Genomic DNA, 22,514 nt, shown 5'->3' with positions numbered 1-22,514 from the left:
TTTTTTTTTTTTTTTACTGATTACTCCCTTGTCCCCCTGAAGTAGGCAGAACAGGCATTTTAAATCTCCTTTTACGGTGAGCAAAAGCAAGATCAGAGGTGTTAGGTGCTGTGGCCTAGTGCCTAGATCTTCTGTCCCTGGTTTTGGGCTGTCTGTGACCTCTTGTTCCTCCTTTCTCTTGAACCTTCACCTCTTCCTCTGACCCTCACCTCCTCCTCTGACCCTAACCACCACCACCAAAAATACTTTTAATCCTTCTGGAAGAGAGACCCAGCTGCACAGGGGTACACATGACCTTCAGAAAGTTATAACCTTTTTTTTTAATTTAAAAAAAAACTTTTGTTTATTTTTAGAGGGGAAGTAATTAAGCTCCTTTATTTATTTTTAATGGAGGTGCTGGTGATTGAACCCAGGACCTCATGTATGGTAAGCAGGCACTCTACCCCTGAGCTATCCCCTCCACCCCAAGTCAGAAGCTCTTGATGGGTCCCCAGGTAAAGCTGGGAATACTAGGAGTGAAATGAAATGAAAGCAAAGTAGGCATGTGACAACAGTTGCTTTTTCCCATCTGCGTTTTAGGACTTCAAGTATTATTCCACTGATCTGTTGAACATTCCACATTTGCATATAGTCTGGCAAATCTCTTAACCTGCACCCCTGCCCACATGTTAGCAGAGAGCCGGGGTGGACATGGTGTTTCTCTCTGTATAGAGCCTCCTGTCATGGGGGCTGGGATATATGGGAGCAGGAACCAAGGAGTGGAATTGGGGGTAAGTGGAAAAGGTCACATCCAGATGAGGACCTGTTAGCAGCGGGTGTTGTCGTGATCACCTGTGATGGGAGCAGGACACGAGCACACTGAGGAGGCGGAGAGCGGAAGCCTCGCACTCTTCTGCGTCTGAGGCAGGACGGGGCAGGGTGTATGGAAGTGAGGAGTTACAGTGGGTCTGCAGAGCATCCTGCTGAGTGGGGAACAGCTGTCCTCCCAGCCTTGACTTCTCTTGAGTACTGGGCAGTTGGCCCCTGGAAACCAGTGGAATAATCTTAAACACTGTCACTCTATTTCACACCATGGAATTTTCTGAGTAGATAGCCACTTTTTCAAATTATATGTTTTTCACTTTCTGTTGTGAGGTTTCTTTTCCCCTCTCTAAGTGGCACCCAGACGTCTGCTGATTTCTAATTTATTTGACTGGGATATGTGGCTGTGGACTGGCAAAAAGCTGTCCATCAGCCTTCAGTTATCAAAAAAACTTCTTTTTTGACAGGTGAAGAAGCAGCTGTAGGGAACATAGAAGGATCGCTCATGAAGGTGTTACAAGCCCGGAAAAATAATACCAGCACCGAGCTGATTATTGAGCCAGAGAAGGCGTCCTCGGACGAACATGGTGTCAGCTTCTCAGCCTTCGTCGATAAACAGCTAGACTTTAATGACGAAATTGATGTTATTAGTGCAGTAAATTATGTACTGCCTTATTTCTCGGAGGGAAATCTAGAAGACTTAGAGACAGCATTTTTACCATTCATAAAACTTCTCTTTTCCCATCTACAAGATGGAGATAAGTCCCTGGGTTATTTGGAAAAAAACACAAGGAACCGTTTTGTTCAACCTGAATCCAACAACTTACCTTATAAAAATAAACTGCAGAGATTCTATCATCTGAAAAAATGGTCAGATTCAGAAATGCAAAAAAAAATCGATGAGGTTGAAAAGAAGGAAAAAGCTGCCAGGCTTGTACGTGCCGACCCTTTGGGTCACAAATTATGGCAGGTCTTTCAAGAGCAACTGGACACTGCCCAACCACAGGAAAACAGCCCGGCAAAGACTGAAAGTGTAGGGAAAAGGCTGCGGGGAGTGGACTGGGTCCTCAGGGGCCCAAATGGCATCATCAAAAAACGTGTCAAAAAACTGATGCGTAGGAGGAAACAGAATTCCCAGCCAGCTGTGGAGAACACTGCCAAGGATGAAAAGCAGTTGGACACTGCCCAACCACAGGAAAACAGCCCGGCAAAGACTGAGGGTATAGGGGAAAGGCTGCAGGGAGTGGACTGGGTCCTCAAGGACCCAGATGTCATCGTCAAAGAAAGTGTCGATGAACTGATGCATTGGAGGAAACAGGATGCCCAGCCAGCTCTGGAGAACACTGCCAAGGAAGAGGCACTCAGAAGGCAGTCCCCAGGAGCAGGGGGGCAGCTTCAGATGATGTGGAGGCCCCGGAAGTTAGTGGGAAGCTCGTTCAACACAAAACCCTCACTTATAAATGAAGACAAAGCAGCAGTCTCTTCTTCCCTGCCCCCTGCCCCCACCCCTCCTAAATCTGAGGTTAGACAGGAATCAAAAGACTTATCCTATAGTATTTTAGAAGACGCAGAAAGTATAGTTAGAAATATGGAAGCTTCTAAACCAACCTCACGTCCCAGAAAAAGACGCCTGTTCCTTGGTAGTCGCTCTCGTGCGATGCACAGCTTATTCCAGGCCAAAAGGAATCGAACTTTGAAAAGGAAAGAGCTCCTCAGGAGTATATCTGCAGGCAGGCCTCCCTCTGCAGTGAGGAGCCTCATAAATTCTCCTTCAGGAGAAGCTATTTCTTCTTCAGCAGAACTAAATTCTCATGAAAACCCACCAGAGTTATTTTCTTCTTCAGACCCTCTTGCAGGAAAGGCAACTGTGCCGGAAGGAGCTCTCTCTGAAGTCGCTGCCCGTACGGACGTTCCCAGCACATATTCTGTTACTACAGGCAACTTTGTGCCAACTGTTGAACACACGGACGAAACACAAAGGGAATACCTCAACGTGGGCACTGAATTACCCTCTAAACCCACCAGCTTCACTTCCCCAGGGCTTCCATCCTTGGGTGATCAGTTTGAACTCCAGGTAAACCAGCAGCTACGGTCCATCGTACCAAATGGTTACATGAGAGGCCTCATTTCTCATTTGATCCGAACTCTCAAAATGGACTGCTCTGAGACGCACGTGAAGCTGTCCTGTGCCAAGTTTTTCACCAGAACAGGCCTTCTGATAAAGCTGCTCAGTGAGCAGCAAAAAGTAAAATTGTCCCCGGCAGAGGGGGATACTGACCTGTGGAAAACTGAGAACTACATCAGTGAGAGCGCAGAAGGCCAGAGTGAACAGACAGGGCAGGTGCCACATGAGGTGAGGGCAATGCCTGACACATGGGGACCTGGACTTCTACTCAGTGTAGGACATGCCATTAAAGTGCCAAAGCAGGGAGACTAGGGGCCCCTGGTCTGCATCTCATCCACGAAACTGGCTAAGACAGCGATCTCCCACTGTGCTCATTTAGAGAATGGTGCCGCTATTCCTAGGGGAGCCTCAACACACAAGATACATTGTAAGAGAAAATGCTGATAAGATTAGTAACACATGAGATCTGGTAGGTTCTTTAAGAACCTATAAGCTACTCGAAAGGATGGGGTTCAGAGTAGTTTAAGAACAGTCTGCTAAGGGGGAGGGTATAGCTCATGTGGTAGGGCACATGCTTAGCGTGCATGAGGTCCTGGGTCCAGTCCCCAGCACTTCCTCTAAAACACAAATAAACCTAATTACCTCCCACCCACCCCCCAAGAAAGAAGAGTGAGCTAGTGTCTAAGTAGGTTTAAGAATAGTTAGAGTTCATCTTTTCTCTTTGTTTTTCAAAGAAATTATTCTTTATTATTTTAGCTCACGGAGGAAGTTCCAGGATCCGGCTATAAGAGCAAAGTCATGTGGGCAGTATTAATATCTGTGGCAGCAACTGCAGTAGTGGCGGTCTTGGTTATAAGTTTCTGCCTTTTTGAGGTAAGGACAGTTGAGATTCAGAACCCGCAAACTGAAAATCACAGCTACCTTTCCACCTGCTACTACTCCACAGTCCTCTTCAGTCACAAGGGCTGAGATGGGCTTTGGTCTTTTATGGAAAAGTATACGCCCGGGATTCTTAAAGGAGCTCCAGTCCCAGGGGGTCTCTGTGGAACTGAACCCAAGGTAACAAGCCATTAGGCTATTTTGAAAAGTCAAGTTTATAAGGAGGCCAGAGTTGACATGGTAGTAAAATTTCTTCAACTCAGAACACTGCACCTCACCAGTCACTGTCATCCCTTCACTGCTTTCTGTCCTTGTTGGGTGAAATGATGAGATACATCATCTTCACCCTCCTGGAGCCATCAGTCACCCTGGGAGGGCTGAAAGGACATGGCTAAGAGATAAAAGTGTGATCTTGTCCATCCATTAGGTTTACTTACCAGCTTTCTTCTCCGGTGTGTAAGACATTGTGTAGGTAGGTTCCATCAAAACACTGTGAATAAAATCCTGCCTCAGGCTCCTGTGAAGTGTGCCCTTTTGTTGTAGTTCTGTTCTCACCCTGTAGTCTTCCAGCTGTGCCTCAGTGTGCCATGGAGGCCTGTCTCTGCAGGAGGATGTTCTTTGCTTGTGTAGACACAGAAGCCCTGTCTGTAGAACAGATGTATTTGTCACTGATGAGTAATAATTTGGCATTCTGATTTCTGATCAATCCTGTGATAGTGATAAAGTGAGACTGCCTCATAGGAAGACTTGAGATCCCTCTTGGTGAAGGCAGAGTCTGATTTCTGAGCCTACAAATGTGCAGGGTAGCGTGGGGTCAGCATGCTAGTCATTTGTCATTAGCCATTTCCCAGACTGTGCCCCCTGCATCTGCCGGTGGCATATGGCCTTGTGCTTTTGTAGAATTTCTATAAACTCCTCTTTTATTGCTTTAATTGCTATGTAGTTTAACCTTGCACTTGTATCTATTTATTTCATTTCATTATTTCCTCTCCCCACTTAGATAAGTTTTTTCAGGACAGAGACCATGTAGTGTTTTTCGTAAAGCTGACAAAAATGATGTTCAGTGGAAGAGAGATGAGGCATTATGTCAATTCCACAATGAGGAGTAATGCAACATAATATTTATTTGAAGTAGCTAGACAGCCCAGCAATCGACAGACCCACGTGTCCTTTAGACTTTTGAAATGTCATATTTAACATTCTAATCAGTGGAAGAAAATGAATAAATGGTAGTAGAACAGCTCCCTAACTATTTGGTGGAAAGATAACAGCAGCTCCCCATTTTTCACCTTAAACATATCTCCATAAACATGAAAGAAAAGAACTCATGAAAGTATTAGAAGAAAATAGAAGCAATATGTTTATAATCGTGTGGTGGAAAAGAGCTTTCAGAGCCTGATGCCACAGGCAGAAAGCTTTGGCGGATTTGACCACCTTGTCTGTGGCACCAACTTAGCGCCGACCTATGCCAAGCACTGGACAAAGAGTCTTCTGTGTATTGTCTGGTTTAATCCCCACAGTCCTGTGAGGATGGCAGTTCCATCCTTGTTTCATAGATTTAGGGCATCGACTTAAGGCCCCAGTGACAAAACCAAAAGCAGAAGCCAGTTTCACCTGACTGTAAAGGCTGAGCTCCTTACTCCACTCTTCTGTCTCGTCCCCTTAGAGACAAAAACTTTGGGAAGTCTTTGAAACACTGAAAATCAATGAAAGCCCATATTTATTTATTGTAAAGAGTTTTAGAAGTGAACAAGAAGACAGACAATCCAGGGGAGGAGAGGGCAAAGGCTCGGAAGAGCAGCCATCTGTTGACCGTCTGTCCCCGTATCAGCCCGTAGTCAAGGCTAGCAGGTTTTGTCAGCCAGGCCTTTGTCACCTCGTGGCATAAAAATAATCTCTGATACTCTCTTCTAGTTCTTTTATAATCTGTCTACAATTTGTTTCTTTTTAGTGTAGTTGAGGTAGGGGATCTAACTTTTTCCCCCTGTATGAACATCGAATTGTTTCAAAATTTTCTACTGAATGGTCCATTCTTCACCAATCTAAAAATCCTATCTTGACTATAACTCAATAAAAAAGTTTTAAAAAGTAATAATAAAAATACTGTGCTTATCTCGACTCTGTTGTATTGATGCAGTTATCTTTTCCTAGTACCGGTAGCACACTGAATAATTCCAGTTGCTCTGGAACATATTGTATAAATGGTAGGGTAAGCTCCTGCTGTTTGATCATCTTTTTCATACATTTCATGAATATTCATTCACATTTTCTCTCCCAAATGTCAACTAGCCAGGTTTTGTTGAAGATTTATCTTGGATTTAAATTGGACTGCATTGAATCTGTAGGTCAATTTGAGAATTGATATCTTTACAACATTCTGGGAAGATGGTATCTCATGCCATGTATACAGCTTTCACTTTAATGTCCTTCAGAAGAGTTTTAATATTCATCACATATGTCTTATACATTCTCAGTTAAGTTTATCCCTAGGTACTTTATGCGGTTTTTTTGATATTGTAAATGGGATATTTCTTCTATTTCTTAGTCTTCTGTGTTAAATAGGAAAGTCTTTGAAGTTTATATGTTGATCTCTTGATTCTGTATGTAGCCATCTTCCTGAATTCTCATATTGCTTCCAACCTAAAGCTTGTCTATCATTTCATGTGCAAATGTGCTTGTCTCTTCCTTTCCAGTGTTTTTCTTACCGCAGTGATGAGGACCTCCTCAACAGTGACCAGTAGTGGCCATATGATAGGCATCTGACTCTTGTTCTTGTCTTTAAAACGATGCTGAGGTTCCTGGTAGATACTTTTGTTTTCCTACTTCTAAGAATTTGTATTGGGCATTATCTGTTGAACGTTACCTAAAACAATCAATAAAACGTATTGCCAGCTGTGTGCATGATCCTAAGTTAGGCACTGTGAAAGAGGCAAAGGATTATTAAACAAGAGAACATTCCTTCCACAAAAAAAGCCTTCGTCTCACTGGGTAGATAAGACTGAAAATGAAAAGAAATGAATAAAGATTCTAAGATAGTCATTGTGATGAATAATTCTGATCATGTTTCTTCCAAAACAGATTTGTTCACGCAGAAAAGCAGCAAAAGATCAGAAAAAAAGCGTAAGGTAAATATTACTCTGGTAACTTTTTTAAAAGCTTTTATTTTTTGTTTGTTTTACTTTTGTGGGGGAGGTAATTAGGTTTCTTTATCTTTAGTGGAGGTACCAAGGATTGAACCCAGGGCCTCGTGCATGCTGAGCAGCTCACTCTACCACTGAGCTGTACCCTCCCCCTAGTCTGGTAATTTTTGAAGTAGGATTTTAGAACTAGAGGAGAACTTAGACCTCATCTATTTCAATCTCTTCAGTTTATAGTGAGGAAAGCACAAAAGGCAGGAAGAATATTTATTTATCATAATGCTTTAGCTGAATTTATTTACCAGCAAAACTAGCTCCCCAGCCAAAGCTGAGCTGGAATGGGACCGGCCCAGATGCCTCTGCTTTTCCTAGTCCTTTAAGGGAAGAAGGGGGAGGGAGAGAGGTTTGGGTTTTCACCTGTTTCTGCTGGTGGTGGCCATCAGGCTGGGCTGGGCCAGTGGCCTTCTTGGAGGTTCTGGGGTAGGGAAGGCCACATGGCTCTAGGGTTTGAGGACCAGCCTCACTCAAAGTTGTTGGAAGGGAGAATATATGAGTCCTTCCTAGAAAGTGGCAGGGAAACTTCCCTTGTCCTCCTGCTGGTTTTCAGACCCCCACAATCTATTCCCTTTATCCAAACCTCATAGAATTTTAACTGGGAGAAACTTTAGACAGCAGTTTGTTTCTTCCTTTTATATTAAGAAAGTGGAGAAAGAGAAAGGGAAAAGGTCCTGCCCCATGGCCATACTGCTAGTGAGTATCAAAAAGATGCTTCCCTTCCACTGAGGCCTTCATTGATCACACTGTGCTTGGGCTGTGAGCTACATGTTATGTCACAAATCAGCACCACATACTATATGGACACAAGGAGTTTCTAAAACAAACTTATTATGCACTCAGATGTTTTCCTATTCTATGTATATTCAAAAAAGAATATTTTGTGTTTTAGTGCTAGTCGTGGTCTTTAAACTGATTTCACAATTCACTTAGCATCAGAGACAGCCTGCGGTGTGAAAGTCAGTGAGTCAGATAGCTCTGCTACTTGGACTCAGGTTTCCTTGGTGTGATCCAGTTTACAGGACAAAGCCACTAGGAAAATAGGGACTCCCTCCCCCTCAGCCCCAGCACGTGCTGCGTGTGACTGCGTCTGCAGAGGGCTGGGGTGAACACTTCCAGAGTCATGTTATTCTGCCTCGCACGGCTGTGCAGGGTCTTCCCTGCACGAGGGCACTTGGCAGGGCCAAGCAGGGGAGTGGGGCTAGAAAGTCTGCCTGAACTCCGTGCTCAGCCACATGCAGAGGCCTGTCCGGGGACACTGGGGGGCCATCTCAAACGGGCATGGAGAGCTTCTGGGAGCCCGGTGTGCATGGAATTATTCCATAATTCCATAATTATTAAATATCAGGGTCCAGGTGTGTGGTGCCTTTGCTGGTGGTGAGTGTTTACTGAGGTGCCCACTTAGTCCCAGTAAGACCAGACAGGCACACTGTGTGAGACGTAGAAAGTGGCGTGCATCACTAATTGTGTGTGTTTTCTTCCAAGGGGCTTCTTTCGGTTTTTGCTGCGTAGAAAATGCTCAGAGCAAAGTGAGAGCCAGGTAAATCTGAGGAGGATAAAGTACTGTTGCCAGAGAAAGCAGGGGAGATGCAGAATGAACGTTCCCCTTTTTCCGTTCTAGGAGGGCTTCTTCCAGAGAATGCGGCCGCTCTGGCTCAGGGACATGTACAGACCTCTCAGTGCCACACGCAAAAAAAATATGGTGCAGAAGCTACATGATGGGGAGTCTTCTGACGAGGAAGAGATTTTCAGTAAGGATGCGAGGTAAATGATTGGTGACAACTTAAAGTTCTCATCCAAATGAGGAAAGAATGAAAAATTTAATTGTTCCTTTCAAGACTAAAGGCCTCGGCATTTTTCTTCTTCCCCAGGGCACCCACGGATGACGCAGCTGACGTGGTCCTGACCAGCGAGCCGGACGAGCCGGATGAGGAGAGCGAGACGGTACTGGGGAGCAACACGGTGTGAGCGCCGTCCCGCCTCGGGCCTCCTGTGCATTTTATTTTCTAATATTATCTTTTCAGAAAGATTGCTTATAAAATACTCCTTTTTCTCCAGTGAAGATGTACAAATTCCAACCAATTCTAGCCACGTGGTGAGGACTTAAAATGTAAATAGTTGAATATTTATAAGCAAAGAACAAGGGCCACAGGCAGGAGAAAGCAGGGCTGAGGCTAGAATCCCTCATAGTAGGCAGTGCTTCCGTGAGGGGTGACGTGGGCACAGGAGGATGACTAGAAGGATGAAGAAGGGCTTCTCTCCCTTGTTTCCCCAGTATAGTCAGTCCCTGGGAACCGGGAAGCATGTCGTGTGCCGGGGGTAGGATCGTGCAGTCACGGCACAGCCGGCGCTGGCTCCCCCCCCTGCTCCGGCCGGCGGGGGCTACTCACAGCACGGCTGCCCCTGCCGGCGGGGGCCCCGCTCACAGGGGCTGGGGCGGCCAGAAGGTTTGCGTCCCTGGGCTGCCTCCACCCTGAGACCAAGGCCTGGCTTTTCTCCGAAGCTCTCAAACTCGTGTACAGATGTGTTTCCTGTCATGGTAGGGGGTTCTCCACCCTTTGAAGCTGGTGGAAAATTCTCATTGAGTTTTTTCTTCTCTAAAAAACCCCTAACCCTTGGAGAGCTAGCTGGAGGGACAGGGTAGAGAATGGGTGGGAGCAGCCATTGCCCAAGGTGGCCATCCCCAGGCCTCCCCTGGGCTGCCCTGGCCTCTCCTGACCCCACTGAGGGTCTGCCACGTGCTGCTCAGCTCCCTCCAGCTCAGCCCAGCACCAAACCTCCCCACTTCCTGCCTCACCCAGCACAGGCCTGTGGCTGCGTGATTTCAAGCGAGTGTGTAATGACAGTGCCACCTGCATCAGCTGCAAGGTTCTTCCACTCCTGCAAAGGAAGTCATTATTCAGTCGCATTTAATAAGCCAGTGATGGTTGAAGTACCTTAGTGAGTAAAAGGAATTCTGAATGAGTCAATAACAGTGACAACTACAGTGAGGAGAATGATGGGAGCTGTTTACCGAGCACCTGCTCTGGGCCAGGTGCAGTACTAGGCACTTGAGTCACACCATTAGGTCATAAGAACAGAAAGTCCCCATGCCCGCCCAGACTCTGTAATGAGTCAGGGGTTGATGTCAACGAGGGAGGTGGACACGAAGACAAGGAGCTGATGAGAAGCCAGGGATAAAGATCCTCATGTTGCTGGGCTTCCCAACGTGCGGGCCAGGATTCCAAGTAGCTCCAGGTTCCTATGTGGGGATGTTTCCATTATTTCAATGTTGGTACATAGAGGGAGGCTTAGGTAAGATTTTTTATGTCACACTACCTCCAATTTGCACAATTCTTTATTAGTCTCAAATGCTACCCTAATGTATTTCTAAATAAAAATGCCCAAGAGTAAGGCTCTGCTTTGCCCAGCTTGACCCAGATTGGGCAGTGCTTTTGCCAGAACACAGACTTCACCTGGCCCGCCTGTCTGTCCTTGGCTCAGGGACACACCCTGGCTCTAGGAGTCAGCTGGTACAAAAACCATGGCCACCTACAGCTGCCTCTGTCTCCATCATACTGATGGGCAAACTAGCTCGGAGTCCGGCTCCTTACTGAGAACTGAGTGACAGAACAAGGGACAGAGATACAAGGCCAACAGCTACTCAGTGAAAATTCTCACTGATTCTAATGAGATCTGTCAGAGGAATTAGCCATTTTTAAAATGGTAATGAGACGAGGCAATGAATGAGTAGGGCAAGAATGACACAGAAGAGTTGTAGGGTTCGGAGGAGGGAAGGTTAGGAAGCTGGGGAGAGTCCATGAAAAAGGTGGGACTTGTCCTGGGCCCGGGTTACATGCCAGACACTGTGCCTGGTGCTGGAGGAAGAGTTGGCTAGGACACAGTCCCTGTCCTCCAGGCACTCCTAAGACTGGGAGGAGGGACAGTCTCCTGAAGCTGCACTTATAAGACAGTGTGTTGACGTGACAATGGCAGTGTGCCAAGTGGTGGTTCAGCTCTTGGTTGGCTGGAAAGGAGTAAATGTGAGGGATGGCTTGGAGGAGGGGAAGAGGAAGGAAGCCACATAGAAGTTTAGGCTGATGAGATGAAGGAAAGGCGTGGTCTAGACAGGACAGTGCAGCGATGAGAAGCTTGAAACCCTCGGTGTGCTCACGCGTGAGCAGCCTGCTGCTCCGGAGCACGCAGCGCGAGGCAGGAAAGGCAGTGTGTAAGGCCGCGCAGGAAGCAGGGGACCAGTCCCCGGTGTCCTGGCGGAGGCACGTGGGCGTGACCAGGCAGCACATACTGCAATGTTTTAAGCAGAGAAGGGTCACGATCAAGCTTGAGTTTTAGAAAGAGCACTTTGAAGGTGGTCTGGAAGTAGAGAGGCCAAGAGATCAACTTGGGGGTATAGACCAAGTAGGAACTGGGAGGAAGTGGGGCACCAGACTGGAGGTTTTGATGCAGCTGAAGCACGTGTATGGTGGGTACACATGAGTGAGAACTGGAAGGACAAATGCTTATGTTCAGAGAACGAACGGTTGGACTTTTGAGAGTTTGTATGGTAGATTCCAGATGATAATAAGGTCCAAGTGTAACCTGGGGGTGGGGCTCAGGAAGTATCAGGAATCCAGGAAGTGATGAGAAAGAGCTCGAATGACCTTGGAGACTCACTTGTTTCCCCTTTATGTAGCTCAGCAGAAAGCTAGCTCAGCAGGCACCTGCAGGGTCGGGAGGGGGGAAACATGCGCCCCTTCTGTCCTTTCTGCCCTCTGGCAGTTCCCATTATTACTGGTACAGGTGTTCCCCGCCTCCCGGTCCCTACAGTTGTGGGGCACTGCGGTCCCTACAGTTGTGGGGCACTGCCGGCGGCTTGCTCCCTGCAGGAGTGCTAGCCACGGGACCCACAGTCAGAAAATACAGCTCCCATTCAAAAGGGCTGCCAGAGAAATGGCATCTATATAATTATGAAAAGGGAAGTATAATTTCTCAAAATATGATCTGTAGACCTCTGTACTGAAACGTCCCTGGGGTGCTTATTTAAAAGGTTAATAAATATATAAATAACAAGACTAGTCCTGGACACCTCCCCTTTCCAAAAATAAACAAAGTCAGAAAAATGCAAGTGGATGTACCCCGGAGTAAGATGTACGTATTACTGAACTCCTAACTTTCAGATGACCCAGTGGGCCGCGGAGTATTTATAATATTAGAGGGATAAGAAAAGCTCTGCATGAAGCAATGGTGAGAGTTCCTTTTTTTTTTTTGTTTTTTTTTTTTTAATATTGTTTTGGGGGAGGTAATCAGGTTTATTTACCTATTTTAATGGAGGTACTGGGGATTGAACCCAGGACCTCATGCAGCCTAGGTATGCACTCTGCCACTGAGCTTTACCCAACCCCCGAGTTTGTCTTCAATTAAGAGTGCATTAAGAGAAGTAAGAGAACAGGGAGGAGTGGTGAGTCCAAAAGTTTAATTAGACAGCTCCTAAAGCAATCTGGAGGAGAGACAGTTAAGATACAGATGAACGACCTAAATGTAAAGGTAATGTTGAAATAGAAATAGAATGCGGTAATTTTTACAAAAGTAGGAAGGAGATGTCTTAAGTTTGAGCCACTAAAAGAAAATGATGCCTTTAATGAAAATAATTAACAAGGGAGTAATTTAAGAAACATCAGTCCATTTTGGGTGTGTTTTCAAGGGCTCCTGTGGGACATTTTTGAGTTTGTTTTTGTTTTTGTTTTATGTTTTTATTGAAGTATGGTCAGTTCACAATATTGTGTCAATTGCTAGTGCACAGCACAATGCTTCAGTCATATAGGTACATGCATGTATTTGTTTTCATATTCCTTTCCAACATAAGTTACTACAAGATACTCAATATAGGTCCCTGTGCTATACATTATAAACTTGATGTTTATCTATTATATATATATTAGTTAGAATTTGCAAATCTCAAACTTTGGGACATTTTTGGAAAAAAAAAATACTAGACAACACAAGGAAGAAAATGGTAAGTTCTACCAAGGAAATTCAAACCAAGCCATGTAGGTTTAGAGAAAGATGTTTCGTTAAATATTAAATATACATATTTGTATGCTCATGTGTATTTACTCTATTATGTATTTTACTATATTTACTCTATTACTCTATTATTAGTATATTATTCTTTCTTAATTTTCAAAAGAGCCTAGTGACATAGATGGAAATAGCCCTCCTTTACAGGAAGAAAAGCCGTATCTCTGAAGGGTGAAGTGACTTATTAAATGTCTTTTAATTAGTGAGATGCTGGTCTAGGATTTGACCCACTTTCCTCATGCCTAATGCTCTTCCCCCGACTCCACAGCTGACCCCAGGGGAGATATAAAATACTCATCCTGGAGGGATATCTAAGTAAGTCAGGATGTGTGCACTCATGGCAGACATGGCTGAAAGCATGATTGAGAAGCAGAACAACTCTGTCCTCAGTAGAGCATGAGCTGTAGGGCAGAGAGGGGAACATGGGCTCATAGAGAAGTTACCGAACTTTGAGGCAGAAGAAAGAAATGATCCTTCACCATTTCCATCCTCACCACTTTCAATCAGTCAATCCAAATTTATGCAGTGCAGACTGAAGTAGATGCCAAAGAGCTCCGCAAGTAGCACAGGATAGAAACGTGAATCACAGCTGTCATACTCCATTCCTGCTTCTGGTTCTCTAGGAAGTCATGGGAGAGTTTTAAAGGATCTAATTTTTTTCTCTCCTGTTTTCCATCTCTTGATCTCTTGTGCTGTGTTCTTGGAGAGTTCCTCAGCTCAGTCTTCTAGTTCATTATGTCTCTCTCCAGCTCTATTCAGTTCAGATATTCAGGTCACCTTCAGGTTTTTTTTTTTAATCTGTAATTTTAATGTCCTGTGTGTCTACTGGACTCTTTGTCATTTGTCCTGCTCTTATGTCATGATCTCTTTTTGTTGTTTCGTGATTGCTATTCCTTCGGTTTCCTTGGGGACCTTAAAGACACCTACTTTAAAGACTTTTCAAATGGCTCTAAAACTTTATTTTTTCACCTATCAGTTCTTCCATTTGTGGAGATTGTTGGCTTCCCCAGCACCCTGTGATTCCTGGTTGTGGGATTATCTGGAGATTCTGTAAAACCCAAGGCCATCTGCCAGTGGCCTCTACTTGGTCTGTACCTGGCTGGGCTCCAGACCAGGGTTTTCTCAGAAGTGTCCACTGTGGGCCTCCACCTCATGTGAGTGACACATTTCTGGGACAGTCCCTTTGAGCCTAATGGTTCTGCCCAACCACAGGCATGTGGCTTTGGTTTTTGCCACGACCTTGAAGGGTGGACGTAGCTGCTCTGGTTTATCATCACCAACTGGCAGCACAGATCCTGACACCAGCCAGCTTCAGGGCCCAGCCCGGCTCAGCATTTACACTGTGGCTCACACCCAGCACTTTCAGCCCTGCTGTCTTCCCAGCCCCTTCTCCGACTGCAGCCTCCGCTCTATTTTCTTTTAAGGAGAAGTCTCCATTTCGTGTCTACAAACATGTCCTTCTCATTAATTTTTTTAACACTCTCATGTCTACGTGTTTGGGGTAGAAGGACATGGTTTCAACCATCTTTAACTAGAAGCCATGTGACTTCCCCACACGTGATACAGCCGCTGTTAAAGCAGAGGGGTTCCACAAGCAGGTCGAAATGCACACCCCCAGAGCGCAATGTTATTCCTGGACATGACTTACAACTACTCACATTAGGCCTGTTTGGACCTGCTGGTGAGCAGAATCAGGCTCAGCCTGGGGCAACAGCATAAAGGTGAAAGCAACCTGTAATTTTTATTGAGAGTCAAATTTGAAGCATGCATATTTATTAATTTTTATTATTTTATTAAATGAATACGTAGATAGAGTGCCATGTGCCAGACTTAGGGCCTTTGTTTGTAAGCGCCTTACTAACATGGACTAATTTAATGCTTATAACAATCCTGGGACACGGATACTATTATTATAACCCCCATTTTACAGATGAGAAAACTGAGGTACAAAGAGGAGTGAAACATGACTGAGATTCTGAGTCCCGTGCGCTGAGCCTATGCTCCCCAATACTTTGTGAGTGTGTGTGTGTGTGTGTTTGTATGTGTGTGTGTGTGTATGAGACATGTGACACTAGCTTGTACTTAGGAGCAGGGAGCTTGAAGTCACACTCTGAGTGTGGTGTGACTTTCCACAGCTCGAAGTGGAACGAGGAAGGACAGATGGTGGCAGACTCAGGGACCTGGCCCACTGGCACAGGCCTGCTGCCCCAGACCAGCTCTGCCCACTTCCTCCCCGCTTGCTCACGTGGTCGTGGGGCGGACCGAGGCCTGGCTCAGACGCAGCAGCCTGAGGGCACCAGGGAGGCCCGGCTGCAGCAGGGGCGGTGGGGTCTGTCCTCTCCCATCCTCATCTCAGCATCAGGAAAATCTGTTCACTGTAGACTGGAGGGACTAGGGGCTGGAGACGGGGGAGAGCCATGAAAACAGCTCCTTCCTTAAAAGAAAGGGTGGACAAATCACTCCATCGTTACTCTTCGTGTCTAGGGAGACAGAGAGATGGAAAGAGAGACCAGGGTAAGGACTGAGACAAGAATGAAAAATACAGAGAAGCACAGAAGTACAGAGAGTCTAGACAGAAAGGTGCCAAGACAGAAATAGATACAGACACTGGGAGAGACAGAGAAACACACACCTGGAGGGTGTCTGGATGGAAGGTGCTGGGAGACGGGGTGGGGCTGAGCCAGAACTGATGTGGGGGGATAGTCGTGCAGGAAGCCGAACCCCTGAGGCCCTGAGGGATTTGGGGTCCTTGGGGAGTCTGGGGCAGAAGGGCCTAGAGCCAGGGGTTCCCCACCTACCAGTATGGCCTATCCAAGGATGGGGCTGGGGCTGAAGTAGGTGTGCGGAAGTGTATCCAGTCCCCTCCCCAGGCTGCTGGCCTGGGGTCCCTGGAGCTGGGGACAGGTGCCTGCCTTTCCGTGTCCTCCTCCCGAACTGTGCCAGCTGGCCCCGTCCCCACACCCCAGGCCAGTGTCAGGTTCCAGGCTGTTCCCCGGGGGAACTTTGATCTGGAAAGAATGAGAGTGACCGAGCTGGCGGCTGCCCAGGGCCGAGCCGTGCCACTGAGACCTGGCCTGGGCTGCCCCTGCCACCTTCCCACCTGTGGGGGCACCAGGCAGTCACTCCAGGGCTCAGGAGACACAGGTGGGGTCTCTTCTGCTTTCCTGCTCCCCTGTTCTCTCCACTTCCATTCACTGTTCAGTCACTAGTTCCTGCACTGCTCCATTCGGCGCCCCTCCCTTCACTCACTCATTCAAATGGCTGATGGAGCTTGGGGCTGGGCCAGGGGTCAGAGGGATGAGAGAGGCAAGGCCTTGCCCTCTCAGGAGCCCCAGAGATCACTACTCAAGACAGACAGCAGCTCCACACTGGAGGAGGGAACCAGGGCAGGAGAGGAGGGATATATTTCAAGGGGCATGGTGGGCGGGGAGGGGAGGGGAGGAGTGCTAACAGGCCTCATCAGGGACGGCTTCCTGGAGGAGGTGGCATTTAAACTGGGCTCTGAAGACCTAAAGAAGGGAGTCTGCCAGACAGGATGGCAAGTGGAAGGGATGCTTCAGGCAGTGGGATCAGGGCAGCCACAAAGGCAGAAGTGTGGGAGATTGTGCATTTTGCTGGAAGGGCCTTGAAATGCACCCTAAGGCATTCGACCCACTGTTGGTGGAGGGGAGTCATGGGTCAGAGGGTTAGTTTTGTGAGAGAAAGGAGACTCGGGGGGCTTGCAGGGGAGGTGGCAGCCTGGTGGTGTGGGTGCTGGTCTCCTCCAGGCTTCCCCAAGGAGGTGCTAGCGCCTGCAGGGACCTCCCGTACCGCTCCAGCCCCAAGGGGGACTCCAGAATGATTCTGAGGAAGCCCAGCTTGTGTGTGGGCTGCAAAAGGCTTTGGAGGGCCCTGGCCCAGGCATTAGCCCAGCCAACTGCCTCTGCCCAGCCACCCCACCCCCACTGCTTACTTGGAGTGACACAGCCTTTTGCTGGGCTGAAAGCAGACACTGCCTGGCCTGCGGGGCCCCTGGGGAAGGCCCAGGGAGCCACAGCCCTGGAGCTCTGCCTCCCCCAGTCCCTATAAATAGCCCAGGGAGGGGGAGGGGAGGTGGGCCAGGCAGGGCTGGAGGGGGCAGGCCTTGGGTGGGAAGTTGCGGAGCAGCGGGGGAGAAGGGAGGATGAGTCCAGAATTTAGGCCCAGTTCTGCCGCTGATGATGACTGCTCGCCCCTCGGGGTCTCGGGGTCTCGGGGTCCTCTGGGCCAGGGCAGCCAGGCTGGTGGAGCGGATTGCACGAGCACGTAGACGCAGGGAGTGTCGTTCTAAGAGGACAGGAGGGGCCAGTGCTCCTTCCTGTGTGGCTTTTCAGAGGCACAAGGGTCAGGATATTAGCTGTGAGGGCCCCAGGCCGGGGCTGTCCTGCCCCAGAGACCACAGTGGCCCAGGACAGGCTGTGGTGGGGTGCTGTTCCCAAGGTGGGGGCAGGGCGCTGGGGTGAGTCAGCGGAGACCTTTCCAGGCCATGGGGCCAGGGCTTAGGAGCTGGGACCTGAGTGGGGAGGGGATCCTAGAAATGGAAACTGTGAGCCCCATGGCCTTATCTGGGCTGGAAGCAGCTGTCTCCACTCCACACCCTCCGCAGCCCCTGCCTTTGCTGGGAGGAGGCAGGCCCCTCCACACGGGGATGTGTGCTGTTTGTTCTCTGGGCGGCCTGAGCCTCAGCAGAGGCCCGTGGGAAATTCCTCCTCCACTAGGACCACGAGGGCCCAACGTTGGTCGGGGGTTGAGAAGGTCTGCTCTCTCTTACCCTCTCTCCGGATCAGGGCCACCCTTAAAACCTTGTATGCAAGTCTCCGCAGAGCGCCCAGGATCCCTACCTTCTAGAGACAGACTTCTAGGTCTGGTTAAAGAGGCAGCCAGAGATGGGGCACCTGACTTGTGCAGTCAGACTCACACGGTGATACACAAACGCTTGATATATGGAAGCATATGGAGACGCTCAACATACACATACAGGCATGCGTGCGTTCTACGCTGACACATGTGCAGCAGGCATGCATTTGCGTGTGTCTAGAACACGTTCAGCACGTATGAGCAAATGCATAAAAGTCCCTCCTATAAACACAGGTGCTTGGAAATGTACCCACACCCACACGCCACATACATGTGCAGGTCCTGTAGACTCTGCAATGCCCACATCTTCCCTCCGCACTGACACACCCACACTGGGACACGCAAGCATGATACGTGCACAGACACGTCCTCAGATACGTGGGAGAAAGATGAAAATGTGTGTCCAGCAGAGTGTCCCTGGGATGGAGTTTAAAGGAGGGTTTGGTAGAGGGGAATTGGAGTGACCCAGGGGGCAGGGGTCTCTTCCGTCCCCCCACGCAGGGGCCTCAGGGTTCCAGGATTCAGGAGAGTTCAGGCAGGCAGAGCTCTGGGGCAGAGGGCAGAGCCCCATGTGTCCCTCTCCTAGTCCTGGCCGGAGATGAGGCCTGGGGCCTCCACGACTGGCCCCCCGGGCTCCTGCGCAGCCTCCACCACACTCCCACCTCCCTGCTTAGCATTCCCCTTGGCTCCTGAACCCAGCAACCTGGCAGGAAAAGATAAACGTAAGCCTTGCATCCACACCCGTATGGATCTCATAACAAGGGAACAGTTTCCAGGGCAGAGGCTGGATTTCAGATTGGAGAGCAGGGGTGGGAGATGGTTTGTTTGCCGAGGGGTCCTGCCCTGGAGTGCATTGCTCCACTGGGTCCTTGTTAGTCTACTCCCTTTGGGTGCCTGCAGCTGGGAACCCTGGGGAGTGGGGAATGACTGGCTTCACACACCTTCCCAATTATGAGAACTCCCAGGCCCATCAGCCACCCAGCAAGCTGAGGGCTGCAGGCAGGCAGGGCCCATCAGGGCCTGGCAGATAATGGGTCTGGCCTGGCCCCTGACCTTCCAACCTGAGCCCATCCTGGCAGAGGGGCTTGGAGGGGTGAAGTGACCAGTGAGGTTGGCAGCTGCCTTTGACTCAGTGCAAAGGCTGTGACCTTCAAGACAGGGTTGTGCAGTACCTGTGAGCCCCCTGTGGCTCATCGTGGCCGCTAACGCACCTTCTCCGTCACCCATCTCAGTCCATCCTGGAGGTTCGACTGGCTCCCAAGTGAGTCCCCTTTTTCGAGGTATCCCATCACCCCATGTTCACAGAGCACTTTCTAAAGCCAGTTGTCTCTCCAGGTGTGGGCATGGATGAACAGCTGAGACAGACAGCCCAAGCTCTCTGAGGATGGGGTCCAACACATGTACGCAAGTGTGTATATGCACCTCACCCACGCCCGGGGACTCGGGTGCAGAAGGTGGAGGTGTGGGCCTGACAAGTGGGCCCAGGAATGCAGTGGCCTGCACCATCCCACTTCTTATGGCCTTTCCCCGCCCTGTAAGCCTTGTGTGCCTTCTCAGGACCTGAGGAGTCTGGGGAGGGGGTGGGACCTTCAGGCCTGAGGGCTGGAGGCTGCTGGGTATATGGAGAGGAGCTGGGCTGGCGATGGAGAAGCGGCAGTCATCGGTATGGAGGTGGGGGTGGGTGACACCACCCAGAAAGAGTCTGCGGGTGAAAGGGGTCAGGCCCAGATCAGAGCCCTGGGGACCACGGTTAAAGGGTGAGGGAAAGAACAGCCACTCAGGAAGGTCCCTGGGGAGGAGAAGCTGAGGGGGTGGGAGGGCAGTCAGGACTGGCAGGAGGAGGGATGGTCCTCAGGGGGCAGTGCCGGAGGGCCTGGAGGGGGTTCTGAAGAGTTCTGAGGAGCAGTTCCAGGGAACTAGAGCCTCCAGGCAAACTGGGAGCAGGAGGAGCTGCCCAGACTTGGCTGGATTTGACTGCTGCCCCCAGAGGAGTGCTGGGACTAGAGGCAGGGCCCTGGGTTTTGGACCTGTCGTTGTGGACCTTACTTGTGGCCTCGGGCCTGTCCGTGTCCCTCCCTGGGCCTCCGTTTCCCCATCTCATCTCCTGGCTTCATGGTTTGGGCTTGGCAAGGATTTGACTGCGTGAGGTGACGGCAGGGGACTCAGGAAGCCTTGTCCCACATCCTACTTCCAGCCCAGCAGCACAGCAGATCAAGGGACCAGCAGGCGGTGGACAGGTCACAGCCAGGGGAAGGGAAGCTGGAAGGGTGGGTGTCAGGGCCCCTGGGACTCAGTGGGAGGTTGGCCTCCTAGCCCGCTGACATCAGGGCTGGTGAATGTGGAGGGAGTTCAGCAGGGTCCATCAGCCCTCACCTCCTCCACAGTCTGGTACCCGGCAGGAGCTGGGGGAGGGTTGGAGGAGGGGCCTTGAGGGGATGGCTGAGAGGAAGCCCTGGGGCCTGGGGCAAGCTGCAGCCTCCCCCAAGGTGGCGTGGAGCCAGCTCTTGGGTAGCTCTGGTCGTCGATCACCCCCTCCCCACCTCAGCATCACCCCCTCCGCCCTCACTCCTGCTCTCCCTGCCCCTCTGCCCCTCTTCCTCCCACTCCTGGTTCATCTCTCCTCTCCTAGGCTCATCTCCAGCTACTGACTCAGTGGTCTGACTGTCAGCAGTCAGAGAAGCCAAGGGGGTTGGTATGATTCTGGTACTGTCTGCCCAAAACCCACTGCAAGCCCCATCTCTGCCCTTGCCAGTCACAGATGGAGCCCTGCCCAGCCCCTCCCAGATGTCGTCATGGTACATCAGGAGAGACCAGATAACCTGCCTGAGGTGGGAGAATGTGGGTGGATCCTGGGCAGCTAGTCTCTAGAATCTATGAACCGTTAGGGTTGCCAGCCTAGAGACCCAGCCAGCCTTCCTTCTCCGGGAAGCTGGGAGAGAAGGCCAGACCCCTGCCTGCCCCCACTCCCCTCTATGCTGCCGGACCAGGCACAGGCCCAGGTTCACATCGGCTATGGGGACAGGGACCAGGCTGTCCAGTCCCTCCCAAACTTCCCCACCTGGTCATTCCTCAGGTCCTGCAAAGGAAGTGGCTGGGCTTTCCTGGCAGAGACCAGGGCCTCTGAACTCCAGGCTCCCGTGCTCAGACCTGGAGGGGCTGAGTGCTACTTGGGGCAGAAGCTGTAGCAGAAGCCTCTCTCCTAGTCTCTATCAAAGATTCCACCCAGAGAAAGAATGCAGGGAGCAGTCTGGCTCACCCTGTGCTGAGAGCTACTACAAAACACACACACACACACACACACACACACACACACACACACACACACACACACACACACACACACACACACACACACACACACACACACACACACACACACACCCCATGCACGCCTTTTGGCATTTGACTTTCTCATAAAATAATTGCTGGAAGGCTCCTTGGATTAGGTAACCCAGTGTTCCTGTCCCTGTGGAGGAGTGAGAGAGGGGGGATTGGCGTTCAGCATCTGTTACGCTGATCCAGCTCCTTTGGGGCAGAGCAGGCCAGTCCAGGAGGTCTGTGGCTGCAAACATCTTCGGAAGCCCAGTGTGACAGAAACAAGTCTTTCAGGCCTCTCGTTCCCCTGCCACCTGGCTGTGCCTGCCGCCACTAGCCCTCCTTCAAGTGGGCCAGGCTTGGGAAGGAGAAGGCTAATCAGGAAAGGCTTTTTGCACAAAGAAGGAGGAGATGCTCCCATTTTTTATTTTAAATCAATTTTACTTTGTACATGAGATCAGACAGCACCTTTGCCCATCGTTCTGTCATTCCGAAGCAAAAGCTATTTTCATTCCTCCCTTTCTCGTGATGTTTGGAGGTTGGGGGGTATGGAAGGGAGGAATATCTGGGTCCCAGCATGAAAGGGGTGTTGAGAGGGAATCGAGGTGGGAGCCCTGTCCTGTAACCACAGGCCAGGGACTGAGACTTCATGGAGGGAGAGAGGTGATTAGTCCCATGGTCTCTGACCCGAGAATTTGGAGATTCGGTCCTAAGCACACCTTCTCTTCTCTGTCTGACCTCAGTCAGTCACTTGTGGATGCCCCAACAGGGGCCACTCAGTAAGCTCGGAGCCCCGTGACCACTGGCAGGAAGGACACAGGAATCTTGTTACACAGAGTGGGGCTGGGAGGGGAGAGTGCATAATTGCAGAGACAAGGAGGGACCTCACCACCTGTCTCCCTCTCCCTTAGGTGCAAGAAATTCCAGGCCAAGATGCCACACGTAAGTATGTGCTTGTGAGGGCCGTGTCCACGGCTTAGAGCGGGCAGTCATGTGCACAGGGTGACAGTTCTGGGGGTTACTGCTGCCGCTCTCAGGTCCCCCAGAGCAGTGGGGGATCCCTACCCCCAGTAGTACCTGGGCCCTGAGAGTGAGAGCCCCGTGGTAACGCATAACCCACGTCCGCTATCTCCTAAATCAAGTCCACTTGGGGGTCGAGGCCTTCCCCTGACGGCCGGCAGTCCCTCCCACATGTCGCACACTGCTTCTCCAGGGTCAAGGGGGTCTCCGCCTCGGCACTCCCCCTGAGCTCCGCACCGAGGGAGACGAGA

At 49.9% G+C, this 22,514-nt stretch overlaps 1 protein-coding gene across 1 annotated transcript in view; it reads left to right on the top strand.

Moving 5' to 3' along the window:
* Nucleotides 1–13,092, top strand: part of LOC116157683 (leucine-rich repeat-containing protein 37A) — a 42,980-nt gene extending 29,888 nt beyond the window's left edge. Inside the window, exons 13-18 of the mRNA XM_064495068.1 lie at nt 1,269–3,154; nt 3,683–3,799; nt 6,884–6,930; nt 8,482–8,536; nt 8,618–8,760; nt 8,868–13,092. Coding sequence (XP_064351138.1) covers nt 1,269–3,154; nt 3,683–3,799; nt 6,884–6,930; nt 8,482–8,536; nt 8,618–8,760; nt 8,868–8,964 — 2,345 coding nt within the window. The 3' untranslated portion in view covers nt 8,965–13,092. The remainder of the gene's footprint in view (nt 1–1,268; nt 3,155–3,682; nt 3,800–6,883; nt 6,931–8,481; nt 8,537–8,617; nt 8,761–8,867) is intronic.
* Nucleotides 13,093–22,514: the final 9,422 nt, after the last annotated feature.

Source organism: Camelus dromedarius, chromosome 16 (genome assembly GCF_036321535.1).
Source record: "Camelus dromedarius isolate mCamDro1 chromosome 16, mCamDro1.pat, whole genome shotgun sequence".
In the NCBI taxonomy this organism is placed as follows: Eukaryota; Metazoa; Chordata; class Mammalia; order Artiodactyla; family Camelidae; genus Camelus; species Camelus dromedarius.
Note: the sequence above shows the minus strand (reverse complement) of the source record. Positions and strands in the feature narration are given on the sequence as shown.